General features: G+C 39.2%; 1 protein-coding gene across 1 annotated transcript in view; it reads left to right on the forward strand.

Moving 5' to 3' along the window:
* BMP2K (BMP2 inducible kinase) overlaps positions 1-16,592 on the forward strand; it is a 120,073-nt gene that overhangs the window by 880 nt on the left and 102,601 nt on the right. Inside the window, exon 2 of the mRNA XM_010845978.1 lies at positions 5-79. Coding sequence (XP_010844280.1) covers positions 5-79 — 75 coding nt within the window. The remainder of the gene's footprint in view (positions 1-4; positions 80-16,592) is intronic.

Raw genomic sequence — 16,592 nt, forward strand, 5'->3', positions numbered from 1 at the left:
GCCGGTAGCTCGTCCGTGGGGGTCCGGGTGTTCGCGGTCGGCCGCTACCAGGTCACGCTGGAGGAGTCGCTGGCCGAAGGTACGGGCGCCCGGGGAGTCTCGGGCAGGCAGGTGAGGGAGGGCTGGGGTGTAGCGGTAGCTTCTCCCGTTCTCTCCCGCTTCTTTCCGCGCCCTCGCGGCTCACTCTTCTTCCCTCTCCTGCTTCCTCGGCCAGGCCGGCGGGGGCTCGCGCCTAAGTCGGCTTTTCTTGCCGCCGGCAGCTCTGACCCGTGCACAGTTCTTTCTGTACGAGTTTGTCATTTTCACTCCCTCTTGAGGCTGGGAGATAAATAGGAAACGTCTTAGCGAGGGCTGCGGTGTCATGATTGAACCAGTGACTCATTAGAGGTTCAGATCGAGCAGGATTGGGTCTCCTGTCTCCCCGCTGTGGCTCAGGCGGCTGTCCTGCACTAGCTTCTCCACCCGCGCCGCAGGGCTCAGGACCCTGCAGCCCCGGGTGTTCCGCCTGGGTTTGCTCCTGCTCAGTCATCAGTTGAAAAACAATTTATTTCTGTGTGTGCGCGCGCTGGAGGTGATGCTTTGCCCCAGATTTCATTCAGTGGGTTGCCATTGGGGGAGCAGGTAAACTTGGAAGTCCGCCTTGTTATTTAGAATCTTCTCTATGAGACCAGTCATATCCTTGCAGGACGTCTCTTGATAGTACTTTAAAAAGCCGTAGGAAAGGTTAACTTTCACTTGAGAAGTTTTGTTTGGGAACCCTCATAATCTTTACCGGGTTATGTCAACAGTTGCAAGGCTGCTTACAAAAAAGTTTACTCTGTTAAAAAAAAGAAAAAGATCCTACACTTTAGTTTTGTGTATCGTGTATAATTGGCTTGTAGGAGATAACTCTTGTTTTGTCGCATGTTTCACTGGCTTTTGAGCTTTTAATCGCAGAATGATATTACCAAAAAAAAATACTTAAATACTTCTCAAGAAATAATTTGTTGGTGTGCTCAGTCCCTCACTTGTGTCCGACTCTTTGTGACCCCGTGAACCGTAGCCCACCAGGCTCTTCTGTCCATGGGATTCTCCAGGCAGGAATACTGGAGTGGGTTGCCATTTTCCTCCTTCAGATTTCTTGGTAAATGGCCCTTTTAAGTTCCGAGATTAAGAGGGAAGAAATCAAAGACAGTAGTTTTGGTTCTCTGAGAGCTAGTTGTTGATGTGGTTTGGAGACAGTAGACTGAGATTCCACTTGTGCCTTTTGAAATGCTGTAAACAATAGCAAATGAGTACAAGAGGAAAAATGAAAGGTTATTGTCTATAAAATACTCTAAAGGGAAAGAAGATTTGAATGGTTCAGGGATGGATGCATTGTTTGGCAAGCCATTGCCCCTAGTAATGAGCCTGGCTGAATCTTAGAGAGGTGGGAGGAGGATCCTTAGCTTGTCAAATAATGAGTGTATGGTAATGGGTGTTGACAGACAGATTTACTACGCTGTGAAAGTTCCTATCGCATTATTTTACAGGAATTTCAAATGTTTGAGTTGTAGCTGGAGCTGTAGGTTTTCAGAAGACATGGCTGTTAACTCACATGCTGTACTTCTGTCTTTTGAACTGTAGTAACTAATTCAAGTGTGACTTGAGTAATATTACACTCACTTCATTTCACTAAACCCTAGATGAGTCTTTTATTTAATAGAAGGAAATCATCAACATTTCATGAAACTGGACTTTGGATTTGTAGCTTTTGCCACTGCTCCATGCATGTCCTATGATTACTTCTGAGCAAGCTATTTTCAACAAAAAGTAATTTTGGAAAATGCAAGTAAAAAAATTTCAAAAGGGGAGTGCTCAACCACACACGAAAAAATTTAAAAGAAAAATTTTTTCAGTCACTAATGTCACTGTTAATGTTCTGCTGCTTTTTGCCATTATTTGTCATTTCTCTTGGAAAAACCTGCAGTCAGTCAAGTGTGAGGAGGAAGCAGGCATTGAACAAACTCTTGAAAGATGGCACTACTCCCCACCCCCCACCCCAACCCCGCCCCCAACACCCCAGCCTCCTGAACCTAGGCTTTTGGCCTTCTGTGGAGGGAAGGCCGGGTCCTTGGTCTTGTTCCCTTGTGTATTTCTTCTCTTTCCAGCACACACACCACTGAAATTGTCTATATTCGGCTTACTCTGATTCTGGCGATACATTGTCATTTCATATGCTTCATATGATCTCTTCTTTCCAGATATGCCACAGTGTAGATATTTAAGCACAAATGTGGTTTACATTCAAGAATGATCATTCCTTTAATTTACAGATATATTTGCCCAGTTGTAAGATTATGGCAAGTGCTTATGAAAAGGCGTTAGCGTTTAGAGCACCTGAATTGAGGAGAGGTTTACCATTGAGTGGGAAAAAGGTAGAAGCAAAGATAGCAAAAAACAAGCTTAGTGGGTTTTACATTTTTGTTTTGTGTCAGTGTTGTTTAAATGGAGCCAGGACTCTGGATGCTGTGTCCTGAGTGTTTTGCCATGCTACTGCTCAGAATGACTTCTGCAGTGTCTTTGAGTCTTCAGTCAACCTGGTGGGAGTGCTACCTGTCTCCCTTACCATGTACGTATTTGATTCTCATTATTCATAGAACTTATGTTCTTTAAAGTTGTCGTCAACCGTGATTTAGCAAATATGGAATCATTGTGCCTAGGGGAAATACAGTATTAGGGTGCCACAAGTCTCTGTTCACATTTTTGCCAATCAATATAAACCTTGTTTTATGTGTGTTTCTGTTTAAAGACACCTTGTTTAGTATGTATATTGTTCGTTCACTCATTAACATTGAATTCATGGCCAACAGTACTGTTCAGTTCAGTCGTTCAATCGTGTCAGACTCTTTGCAACCCCATGAACCGCAGCACGCCAGGCCTCCCTGTCCATCACCAACTCCCTGAGTCCACCCAAATCCATGTCCATTGAGTCGATGATGCCATCCAACCAACTCATCCTCTGTTGTCCCCTTCTCCTCCTGCCCTTAATCTTTCCCAGCATCAGGGTCTTTTTCATTGAGTCAGCTCTTTGCATCAGGTGGCTAAAATATTGGAGTTTCAGCTTCAACATCAGTCCTTCCAATGATACCCAGGACTGATCTCCTTTAGAATGGACTGGTTGGATCTCTTTGCAGTCCAAGGGACTCTCAAGAGTCTTCTCCAACACCACAGTTCAAAAGCATCAATTCTTCGGCACTCAGCTTTCTTTATAGTCCAACTCTCACATCCATACATGACCACTGGAAAAACCATAGCCTTGACTAGACGGACCTTTGTTGATCAAGTAATGTCTCTGCTTTTTCATATGCTGTCTAGGTTGGTCATAACTTTCCTTCCAAAGAGTAAGCATCTTTTAATTTCATGGCTGGAATCACCATCTGCAGTGATTTTGGAGCCCAGAAGAATAAAGTCAACCACTGTTTCCGCATTTATATGTCATGAAGTGGTGGGACTGGATGCCATGATCTTCGTTTTCTGAATGTTGAGCTTTAAGCCAACTTTTTCACTCTCCTCTTTCACTTTCATCAAGAGGCCATTAGTTCTTCACTTTCTACCATAAGGGTGGTGTCATCTGCATATCTGAGGTTATTGATATTTCTCCCAGCAATCTTGATTCCAGCTTGTGCTTCCTCCAGCCCAGCGTTTCTCATGATGTACTCTGCATAGAAGTTAAATAAGCAGGGTGACAGTACTGTAGCTCATGCCTAAATGAAGCTTAGCGAACACACAGATTTTCTCTGTAAGGGTCATCATAGCCTTCTTGCTCTAAGGAATGCTAGGTGGACAACATTTTGGCACTATGCTTGAGGGCTGTTTTAAACAACAGAATTGTCGGTAAAAAACACAAAAATGAGAAAAACATGACGCTATATAGACCTTGAAAAGGGCCCTTGCTTACAGTATGAGAGCTGAAAGGAGGCAGAGTAATACCTCGTTGATGCCAGCTGGCCTACTCAAAATTTTCGCCACTGCACAGTCTGCAAATGACTATGAAAGTGCCATTGTTTTGATTTTGGGATATTGTATTGATTTCAGGGATACAAATAAATTTTGGCAAGTAAGCAAGTTTATAAATATGAACTCAAATAATGAAGATCAGCTGTGTGTGAATATATACATGTACATATATGTTTTATATAGTATACGTAATTTTAAAAACCTAGATTCTTAGGGGTATACTTGTGTGTTGATGTAGTTTCCTTTCTGAAATGTTATACACTTTATAGCGTAATCTCTTTTGAGTTAAGAATATATGTGTTGGAAGATGCTGAGAACTTGCACCTTTTTAGTTCTCACTAAAAGTCGAAACAGCTGATATGACAGGCATTTTCATGGTTTTCCTCAAAAAACAGTTTTGTTTAGTTTCAGGAATGCAAGTTCAGTTTTAGGTTAGGCTGTAGAAATGAGCTAGAGCCATATGTAAATTTTAGCTTGAAACAGTATCAAATTGTCAAGCACATATAATTCAATGTCACCTTCCAACTTTTTACTAAAACATAGGACCACTTTTGGATAACATGACTTCAGTCTAGTCAGAAGAATTTAATGTTGATTGATAATGGGAAGAGTGGGTTCTCCAGTAGGTGACCTTTCCCTTTAAATGTCTTTGGTAAAAAGTGGACTTAAATGGGGAGCAGTGTAGAGGGCAGGACACCATCCATAATTTGTTGACATAATCTAATCTTGAGGTTATGGGGCTGGATAGGAATGATATTTTGAATATAATTGGGTGCATAGGACTTTCTGACATGGGCATGGTGGGGGGTGGGGGTTGTTGGCATGTCAGAAATTGGAGGCCGGGAATTTACTACAGATTTCTGTAAAAGTAGCTCAGTAACTCTTTCAGAGTTAACTGCTTGGAGTAGGGTGAATTTAGCCCAGGTGCCAGTTAATTCTCAATGTTAATTTTACAGAAAGGTGCTAAAGTACGTCTGATTTTGCAATATAAATCAGTAAGAAAAATGATGTATTTAAGCATGATGTTTCATGTAGGAATTTCTGTAGCTACCCAGTAACATGTAAGTTAAAGTTCCTAAGAGAGACAGCAGAAGGGGAGGATTTAATAAAGATATCAACAACTGTTCCTATTCCCTATTTATGAAATGCCTTCTTTTAAAAAAATGACAAGCTCTGTACTAGGAGAACAAAACATATTTCTTTGGCCTTATGGAACTTACAGTCTAGTGTAGATGATAAAATCAGTCAGGTTAATGTAGTTAGCAGTTTAGATAATTGTTGTGACAAGAAAGGGTTTTATGAGCAAATAACTGATTACATTTATATTGGTGGATTAGGAAGCCCCCACCCCCCCCTTTTTTTTTGACATTTTAGCAGAAATCTGAAGTATGAGGAGAGTTAAGTAAAGGCAGAGGTGTGAAGGTGGGGGTGGTGTGGAGTATGTCATGAAGAGAAATTCCTCTGTAGGGAAGAGTTTCAGAAACTGAAGTATGTCAGAGCCATTGACCATAGTGAATGAATCATGTGAAAGAAGAACCAGGATGGTTTCAGAGTGGTGACTTAGGATCCAGGTCTTTGTATGGCATGTTGGGCATTTAGATTTTTATCTGAAAATGCGGTGGGAAGCTAGTGAAGGATTTAAATTTGGGCTGTGACATGATCTGATTTGTGTTTTCGTAAGATCATGGTGTTTGCTGTGTGGTGACTGAGAGGTATACAAGTTAGATGATGAGTTAAGAGGGTGGCAGCGGGGACAGAGCCTAATGTTATTGATGCTTGACTGGGAGGACCTGGTGTGGATTACGTGGAGGTGGGTGTTGTAGGAAGTCTGAAGAATGACTTGCTTATGCACCTCTTGGATGGACGTGCTTTTATTGAGGTGGGAAGAGTAGAGAACAGAATTTGGGGGTTGGGGGTGGAGATTGGAAGAATATCCAGTAATTCTGGACATGTTTAGTTGAGAAATCTGGGAGGAAATACTTGTCAAGTGGGATGCTGAGTATATATGGTCTGGTACTCAGCAAAGGTGTTTGGGCTTAGAGACAGGTACTTATGATTAGTGAGCATTTATTTGACTGTTATTTTAAGCCCTGGGAGAGGATGGGTGAAGGAGAGCGTGTAGAATGAGAAGGGCAAGGCTCTCATGAAGGACTCCTGTGGAACATTGGTTTCAGACATTAGAGTTTATTAGAATCATTATTTGGAGAGCTTAGTAAACCACAGATTGCTGAGCCTGACATCCAGAGTTTGATTTTGTATGGCTGGGCAGAGCCCGTAATTTTCATTTCTACCAACTTGCTCATCAGTGCAGATACTGCTGGTCCAGGAAGCATGCCTTGAGATTTAAGAGTAGGCAGAGACTGAGAAGACTAAAAAGGAGCTGCCAGGGAGGCAGGGGAATACAGGAGAATCTGATGCCTTGAAACTGAGGAGTGAAGGGAGGGAGGGAACAGTTGTGTTGCAGAGAAGTCATCTTACTTGGTTATATTTTTTTGGTCAGGCATTTGTGATTATAATGGGCTTCCCTGGTGGCTCAGGTAAAGAATCCTCCTGCCAGTGCAGGAGACAAGGGTTCAATCCCTGCGTTGGGAAGATCCCCTGGAGGAGTAAATGGCAACCCACTCCAGTATTCTTGCCTGGGAAATCCCATGGACAGAGGAGGCTGGCAGGCTATGGTCCATGGTGTTGCAAAGAGTTAGACACAACTTAGCAACTAAACAACAAGTTCATGATTGTGCATGCTCAGTCATTCACCTACCTTATGAAACGTAGCTGTGATTATTTTCTGGTAATGCTCTTTGCTCCAGCCACAGTGTGCTTCTCGCCTCCTGGTTCCGGGGTTGAATCTCCTGTTTGCCTTTCACTCTGCCTCTCTAACCTTAGCTTCCGAACTGCTGGCTCTGATCACGCCCTTCTTCCTGTGGACATTTGTAGCTGTTTGCTTTTTCTTCTCTTATCACATTTAATCTTTTGAGATACAATTATGTAAGCACTTGGAAACAGGTGATTAATTATTCTTCCTGTCTCAATGCCCCTAGCAGATAGTGAAATTCTGGAGGCAGAAGGACACTCCGTTAATTGCTTTTTGTGTCACAAAAATTGCCTCACCATAGGCATTCAAATACTTTTCAAAGGAAATGATTTTTGACTTTTTTTGGGAAACCAGAATTCTTCAGTAGAATTTAGGACCTAATTTGCAAATTAAGAAGTACCATTGGAGGACTCTTTAGTTCTTGTCCCCTCAGAGGTCTTCTGCTTAGGCTGGGGACCCTGAATTTTCTACTTTTGGTGAAGACACATTTGCAAAGTGGCATTTCATTTAGCTTCTTTGAAACAGCAAAGAAAGAACAACATGGATACCCTCTTAAGTCACCTTTCTCTGTTCACATTATATTTTTCTTTATTTAGCAAAAGTGGCCGAATTAAAAAAAAAGAAAAGCATTTTTACATGCCATTGTGAAACTGCTTTATATTCTGCAGTTGATTTTGACAGTCTTTTTTTTTTTTTTTTTGGATGGAGAGTATGTTGAGGACAGTGTCTTATTTATTTATCTCTGTATCTTTAGTTCTGTGCAGTAATTTTCAGTTGTTGAAATTAAACTGTCAGGAAACATTGTTTCCTTTTCTGTTAACACATAGCTAATACCTAGTATGAAAATCAATAGATAATGTGTGATACTGACAAGATAATTTGTGACAGTACCTAACAGTGCATGCCAAATCTCTCAATAAATATGGATTAATTTCTGGTTCAGATTTAGTTGTAAGCTTTCAGTGAAATCTGATTCTGGCATTGTAGTAACTTGCTTTTAGATTAGGTTGTACATTTATCCTGAAGTAAGTGCCACATGTTTGTAAAAATTCCAAATCATTTTGATCAGATAATTATTATATGGCATTCAGCCACATATAATTTTTAGGTTCCTGTTAGCTGTATAGAATTTTGACCTTGATAGCAGCATGTGCTTTCACAATAATGTGCAAGTAATTTGCAGCAAAGGGTATTACATAGAATCCTTTTAACACATGCTTCTGTTTTGGGTTATGTTATCATTGTAGGGACAGCTCCTAGGATGTAATTTTGATCGCTGATATATTTTCTTTAGATGTGGCAGTTTATTCAAGGACAAGATACTAACGCTAAATTTCCAGTACTTCAAAAATACGTAGTGGAAATTGTACATTTGCTTCCAATGTGTGTGAGCTCAGTCGCTGTCATGTTTTTTGAGACCCCGTGAACTGTAGCCCACAAGGCTCCTCTGTCCGTGGGATTCCTAGGCAAGAATAGTGGAGTGGGTTACCGTTTGCTTCTTTGGGGAGCTTCCCAACTCAGGGACCAAACCCATGTCTCCTGCATTGGCAGGTGGATTTTTTACCATTGAACCACCTGGGAAGCCCTTTTATCTCCAGTAAAGGTGCTAAATTACACTGATACGTCAAATTTCTGTGATTTTAGCTGTAGTCAAGTTTGTGGGGTTAGTACTGACATTTTCATGCTGAGCAAATTGGAAAGGTTGTCTTCGGTTATTTTAAAAATAATGGGAATAAATTAATATTTGTTAGTATCTTTCCATTATGGAGTTTGCAAGAGAGAAAAATAGAAAATTTGTATTAGAAGTATTAAGTAACATACTAGGAGGTAGAATTGATGTCTGTCCTTACGTTGATTCCTGATCTTCTTTGGTGTTCTTTACTGATCTTGTGTATTATCTGGGGTTCTCTTTCACCCTTCTCTCCTTGTTTTTTTTCCTTTTGTTGTCAAAACTCAAAGTAGAACATACATATTTATTAGAACACATTTGATAGCTATCAAGTGATTAAAGCCTTGATCTGGAATTCTGAAATTAAGAGTCTGAATGGCAGTTTCAGAGCTTCACAAGGTTTCATCTGCAAGGGCTTGAGGCTGCTCATTCCTTGATTTTTATCCTGCATCCATCTGGTGAGCCATTTATGTACCCACAAGCCACTATTTTTAGGGGACTCGGTTGGGACGTTGAGTGGTTAATGACTGAGCTGTTTTAAATAGTTGGGTGCTTAGTTAATTTGGAGATTCTCAGTCTGTATGTATCATGTTTACAGTTGAGATCAGTCAGCACATTTCTGCTAAGTTTCAAGACTTAGGAAAGTGGTTGTCAGACCTTTTATAGAGGGACTTTGTTTATCGAATTTTGGGTTTGTCCTAGAATTCCAGTAACCTTGAGAGCATAGTTTGGGATGTAACTTTTGGAGAGGCACTTTGCAATGGATATTGTTTTAAAATGTGAAATATTTGTTGTTACTAGTTTTCCTGTTTTAAATTTAATTAGATTTTGAAATGGTGCCTTCTTGGAGGCAACTATTAAAAAAGGTGAAACTTCGAAGTTAGACCATCTGCTAATCCCAGTTAATGCCACTAACTCACATTGTGACATTTTGACCTCACTTCCCTCAAGGAAAAAAATGAAGTGGGTTAAGATAAATCTGTAACATCTTTTTCTGTTTGACTTTTGCTGATTCTACCTGTGTAACTGAATCTTACTGCTCCTGCCGATAGGAGTGGAGCATGGGAAAGGAGGGCTAATGATGAGCAGTTTTAGGATTGAGACTGTAATGAAAGGATTGTGCGTGGTTATCATACATTTGTGTTCTTTGGCAAACTTCAGTATAGGGTAGCAATTTATTTCTTATTACATAGTATAAAGCTATTTCTTAAGCATTGGGAAAGAGTCTTTTATAAGAAGTTACCTTGTGTGTTAGCCTCAAGGTAGAGGACTGATACTCAGGTGAAATAGCGTGGCATTTCAGAGCCCAGTTCAATTTCAAGGGCCGAGGCACCTTAGTTGCTGCTTTTGTCATTTTAATTTGTTATCTCCAAGTGATTCCTTTATATATGTTTTTTGAAGAGTATCTGGAAGTAAACTCGTTTTACAAATGTTTGCTTACAAAGAATATATGAGGAAGAGTTATAGTAATATTTTCTCTGAGCAAGCTTATGGCTAGAAAGTTTAACTGTGGTATGTGTGAAGAACTTGCTACTTTTTGTTTCCATTGCTGTCAGCTCTAGTTTGGGTCCCTGCTGCTGCTACTGCTGCTAAGTCGCTTCAGTTGTGTCTGACTCTGTGCAACCACATAGACGGCCCTAGAATTCTCCAGGCAAGAACACTGGAGTGGGTTGCCATTTCCTTCTCCAGTGCATGAAAGTGAAAAGTGACAGTTAAGTCGCTCAGTCGCGACCCCATGGAGTGCAGCTTACCAGGCTCCTCTGTCCATGGGATTTTCCAGGCAAGAGTACTGGAGTGGGGTGCCATTTCCTTCTCCAGTGCATGAAGGTGAAAAGTGAAAGTGAAGTCACTCAGTCGTACCCGACTCCTAGCTACCCCATGGACTGCAGCCCACCAGGCTCCTCTGTCCATGGGATTTTCCAGGCAAGAGTACTGGAGTGGGGTGCCATTGCCTTCTCCATTTGGGTCCCCAATACTTCTTAAAAAAATACATTCTCATGTGGGCTATTCCTCCCCTTTTAGGCTCTTTACTCATCAAACAACTCTTGTATTCCTTCTAATTTGTTCTTCTGGAAGTGGACTTCTGATTTTGTCACCCTCTTATTTGCTTAAGTAAGTGAAATTCGGACTCAGTACTCTGGGATTCAAGGTCCTCTGTGACGGGACTCGAAACCCCTTTCCACCTTCATCTCTCACTGTACCCCTGGGTGTATGTCACTACTGCACATGTGCTTCTGTCTCCTGCACTTCTGTCATGCTTTCATTCCCGGTTTTCAGTTTATGTTGTTACATTTGCCGGAATGCAGATGCCTGCCTCTCCAGGTCTGTTGAAACGGGATCTTGCAGCACTCATTTAATGTACAGTCAGTTAATTGCAATCTTTATTTTTCCATGAAACCCTATGTGCAACCAAATGAGTGCAGTTATGTCTTCCTTTGATGCCTTGTGTAGCAGCTGTTTCTCATGTTGCACTTACTTTACATGGCTTTGTTCTATTCCAAGAAAATGGCTGATAAAAAGTTTCCTCTACTGCACGATTAAAAGCTCCTTTAAAATTTGGCTTAAAAAAAAAAAAAAATTTGGCTTATATTCATCATTTATCTCTTGCAGTGCTATACTTGTGATACATGTAAGAGATTGAGGTTTTTGAATTGAAAACAGTCTGAAGGCCTGTAAAAATTTACTGTTAAACAGTTGGATGGCAAACTAGACTTGACGTATCCTGTTGATCAGTTGATATTTAGGAACAGATTGGCCCTGTTTTTCAAGTTATGTCCCTTTATAGAAATTAAAATAAGTAGATGCATTTATAATAATGTAGGTACAATATTGTCTAGTAGATGAAAAAAACACAACCAGATTAATTTTGGAATTTCTAGCCTGTTTTACTTCTGTTATGATTACACAAATAGTGCATTTTTATTTCGTGGCTACTGCGTTGCCCTTATTAGGTATGACTCTCAAATACTCTAGCCTAAATTTCCCTGATCCATGTCATCTTTAAGAAAGCCACGACTGTAGGACAGAGAGTGAGCTGAAGAGGCCTAATGTTATGTGCTCTGAGTAACAAATTTTAAGGAGGTATCAGTGTTGGAAATGATCAAAAGGCTAAGGCTTTCTCTTCAGTGACTGATAGTACCAAGGTTTAATGTGACAGCTGGAATCTAAGAGAAGGAGAGATTAGCAAGAGGGGCATCTCCTTAATGCTTTGCTTGAAGGAACATATGATCATTTCTTTGAAGGACCTCTCTAATTAGTCTGTGATATTGGAGGTGCTCATTTTCTAGCAGAGAAGCATTGACTTTTTGTTGATTGGGAAATTTGTAAGCGTTAGCATAACAGATCAGAGGGTAGCAAACTAAGTCTTTATGCAGGTTTCTTAGTAACTCATCATTACCACCCTTAGCATTCTTGTATTTCTTCTTTGGTTTTCTGGAAGAGAGGTTCCTTCCCTTGCCTAATTGCTATATTTACTTGTTTTCCTTAGATTTTGTGTGTGTGTGTGTGGCTGGGCCATTGTTTGAGCTGATGGAGATTTTTTACATACTTAACTATGGTCTTTTGAATGAGGTGGTCAGTGGTTAGTCTAAATTTTGATATTCATTCTGGAATCATTAAGATATTAGTACTTATAATACAGTAAACTATTTTACTTAATGAATGTTGTCAGGACTATTTTTCTAGGGAGTAGGATTATGCATCACTGACCATGACCCACTTTTCCATTCTCTTTCCTGCATAACAGAATCTCTCCTTCTGAATATTAATGGTCTGTCTGTTCTTTGTGTAACAGCAACAAAAAAGATGCCACTGACTCATGACCAGTAGGACATGGATTTTGAGATACTTTTCCAGAAGTAGGATGAGTATGTGTTCAGCTGTGCTTAGGATTTTAATGGTCTGTTTTGCGATCAATGAGAGAAGTTTGTAAGACAGTTAACTAGTGCTGTAGTGCAGAAATGTAGACCTAAAAAAGAAGATTTTGTTTTCCAACTAGCCTAGTTCAAATCCTGGTGAATAGTTAACCAGATTGTTAAATCTTTGTTCATTTTTTATCTTTTAATATATTATTTATAAAATTCTGATGATCTCAATTCATATTGATAGTTATATGTATGTATTTAAAATCCGGTGAACTAGCTGTTACATCTTTGTTTTTCAGCTCACTGAAGTGGGGACTTGAGAAATGTTGCAAATCCATGGATTGAAAGAAAGCATGTGTTTGTATATGGCATTTTGCCTGTAGTATCATGTTAGAAGTGAGTTTGCAAGGTGCTGTATGAATCCATCTTATTCAGAGTTGGATGTAACCATTTTGATGGCCCATAAATTTCTAGCATGAGAAACTCCTGTTTACAGAGTTAAGGTTCAAATTTGTCCTCACTTTAAAATAGTAGCTGTCTTAAAGGTTACAGGTATTTTAAAAGGTTACGGTGGGCCATTATGGATATTATGAGGTCAATTCTGTTGAGTTTTGCTCTTTTGGAAGACTAAATATAGGGATGGAGTGGTGGGTGGTGTACAAGAATCTGCATGAAGGCAAAGGCCTTCTCAGCTTCCTTCAGAGAATATTCCCAGTGGTCTGTTAATTGGAGTTGGTGGTGCTGGACTAACAGTCTATCTTTTAAAATGTTAGAGCCTCATTAAATCTCCTGTAATTGCAGCAGTTATCCAATTTTAGCTCCCTTATTTAACTATGAGAAAATAGATTAAGGGATGAGCCCTCCAAGTCACACTGTTAGTGTTGGTTGTGGAGGGCTTCAGTCTCAGGACTTTAACTTAGCACTCTTTCCACTACATGTGGGCTCTTTAATTGGCACTTGTTCACATTCAAATTTTGGCCTTTGGTTGGAGTGGGACTTTGAGCAGACTTAAGGGATCAGAGGACTTTTAATATTCTGGAGGCAGCTGGAGTATTAGCGGGTACCTGAGGAGTCTGAGGTGGAAGGAGGTATTCCCAAACATTTTTGAATTTTTTCACTTTGCTCTTTGCTAAGGCCATGAAACCATGTGTTGCAGTTGTTTAAGGTGTCAGAATTAACATTAAAAGGTTTAAAATTACACTTTCCCCCAAATTAGTCTTATCTCAGTTTAGAAAGATTCAGCCCTGAGTGAAATAATGTATTTGTGAACTGTGAAGTAAGATAAATTCACATTACTTTAGCATCTTCTTGTGAATCTAGCTTAGCAATATCTGGGACCTCCTGGTAGGGAGGAAAGAAAGTGAAGAGAAACAGATGAATTCTTACCCCCTACTTCCTTCTGTTCCTAGTTCAAAGTTATGGGAACTTTAAAGCTTAGAGTCTAATGTGCTATAGTATCAAATCCCCTTTTGCATTTCACTTAACCAATTTGTGCTACATTTATTCAAAATAAAAGAAAAGACACAGAATCTTTCAAATTTTTATCTTTAGATAGTAGCATGTATACATTTGTCTTAAACCTGAAAATACTACACTTCTGAGTCTTTGCAGGAAATAAGATCATGTGACGTCATATGAATTGTATTAAAAATGACATGACATTACTTCTGTGATATATGTGGCATATTTTTATACCCATGCAAGTCAAAAGTTAGAATGGAATGGTCCTTGATCTGTGATTTAATAATATTAAAAGAAAATTTCTTAATATTTTTTGTTAAACTATGGGACTGTCAACATCATTATCAAGAAACATTGTATTTTTTTAAGTAAAGAGTTTTTTTTTAATTGAGATAGAGTTGACATATAACATTATATTAGTTTCAGATATGCAACATGAGTCCACATTTGTATACATTGTGAAATGATCACCAGAATGTCTATCCATCACCACATATAGTTACAAATTTTTTTCCCTCTGATGAGACCTTTTAAGATCTCTTCTCTTGGCAACTTTTAGATATACATACAGGATTATTAACTGTTGTCACAGGCTGTACATTACATTCCCAGCACTTAGAGCCTTTTTAAAGCCAAAATACAACCTTGCCCATCCCCCATCTACCTCTAATATGGGTCTCTCCTTTACTTCCAACTTGAGACTTCCCCCTCCCCCATTTCTACTTGTGCCTTATTACTTATTCTTTCTATTCAACATATCTGCCTGTTTATCTCATTTTAAAAGACAAAACAAGAATAAAGGTTTTTCATGGTCTTTTGTGTGTCTTTCCTTCTTCCATCACTGACTTCTGAAAGAACAGGCTTCAGTAATGGTTCTCAAAGTGTTGTTTGTGGGCTCCAGGGGGGTGGGTCCTCAAAACCTTTTGATGGGGTTTATCAGGTCAAAATTATTTTCATAATACTTTTAAGACATAATTGCCTTTTACACTTCATTGGCATTTTCATTGACAGTTTGAAAGCAATGCTAGTTAAAACTGCTTTAACATGAATCTGCGCAGTTCGCACCAAAATGTATTAGTAGTCATTGAGTTCTTCACTGTCACATGCGCTCAGTTTTGTTTTGTTTTGTTTTTAAAGCTGCTTTCTCTTAATGTCTTTGATGGCAGCTGGAAAAAGTCTTTTCTCAATCTCAAAAGTACGTGTTCTTTTTTTTTTTTTCTGATTGTGGTAAAATACACATAAAATTTACCGTTTTAACTATTTTTAAGTTTATAGTTCAGTGGCATTCACATTGTTAGGCCATCATCACCACTATCCATTTCCACTATCCATTTCCAGAACTTCTTCATCTTCCCAAATTGAAACTCTGTATCCATTAAGCACTAACTCCACATTCTTCCTTTTCCCCAGTCCCAGTAACCACTATTCTACTTACTGACCTTATGAATTTGACTATTATAAGTACCTCATATAACTGGAATCATACAATAATTGCCCCTTTTTCATTAGCTTGTTTCACTTACCATAACATTTTCGAGGTTCATGCATGTTGTAGCATGTATCAGAATTTAAGTCTGAGTAATCCATGAGTGGAATGTCACATTTTGTTTAGTCACCATCAGTGGACACGGTTTGGTCATTTCCACCTTCTGACTATTGTGAGTAATGCTGCTCTGAATATAAGTGTATAAATATCTACTCAAGCCCATGCTTTCATTTCTTTTTGGTATGGACCCAGAAGCAGAACTGCTGCATTATGTATGAACGATTCTATGTTTAATTCTTTGAGGAATTGTCCTCCTGTTTTCCATAGTGGCCAGCTATATCATTTTAAGTTCTCATGTCCTCACCAACACTTGGTATTTTCTGCTTTTTTCTTTTTAAAATTTTATAATGACCATCCAAGATGGGTATGAAGTGGTGTATCACTGTGGTTTTGATTTGCATTTTCCCAAAGATAAGTGGTGTTGAACATCTTTTCATGTGCTTATTATTGGCCATTCATAAGTTGACATCTTTTTAATTTGTGAAGAAATGGGAAGTATACATCAAGCACTTGCTGCATGGTGAAGTTTATGGTGGTATAATTGAGGAAAAGCACTTAGGTGATTCAGTTGTGAACCTGCTGCTTTTTTCGTGGAACACTTTTTATTTGAAAGTGATTGACAAACTATGGGTATTCATTAGATCTGGATATTTGGCTCACATTTTCTCAAAAAATGAAGTGAGACTGTCACTTCAAGGAAGACAAGTGTTATTAATGACAGAATTTGATTTTTCAAAAGAAAGTTAGAATTTTGGAAAACTTGTATCTGCCGGTTTGAACTTGATAGCTTCCTACCCCTTAAAGGCTTTTCTGAGGAGATAGGTGATAATGTTTACAAATACAATTTTTAAAAAGGGTAACATGATTTCTTAAACTCGGTGAACTGTTATTTTCCTAATACATGATGTTACTAATATAAGATTGACCATTTGATTTTAATGTAAGAGGGCAAAGAATTCAGTGATGTGGTTTGAGATACCATGTTGCAGTGACCTTTAAGAAGTAATTGTTATGTTTTGCTACAATAGCAGAGAAGAACATCCATAGGTATGTGAAAGGTATTAAAATAGCCCTCTATCTTTACTTCATTACAGTCTTATGAACAGGAGTTGTGATGAGGTGTCCGAGGTACCGGTGACAGAGCAGGGAAGTTTGAAAGAAATATTCCTTTGGACTCAAATAGCTGGTTCACTTTAGAGTGTGTGTGTGCATGTTCAGTTGTGTCTGAGTTTTTGCGACCTCATGGACAGTAGCCCACCAGGC

The sequence above is a fragment of the Bison bison genome, unplaced genomic scaffold (assembly GCF_000754665.1).
Source record: "Bison bison bison isolate TAMUID 2011002044 unplaced genomic scaffold, Bison_UMD1.0 scf7180017864228, whole genome shotgun sequence".
NCBI lineage: Eukaryota > Metazoa > Chordata > Mammalia > Artiodactyla > Bovidae > Bison > Bison bison.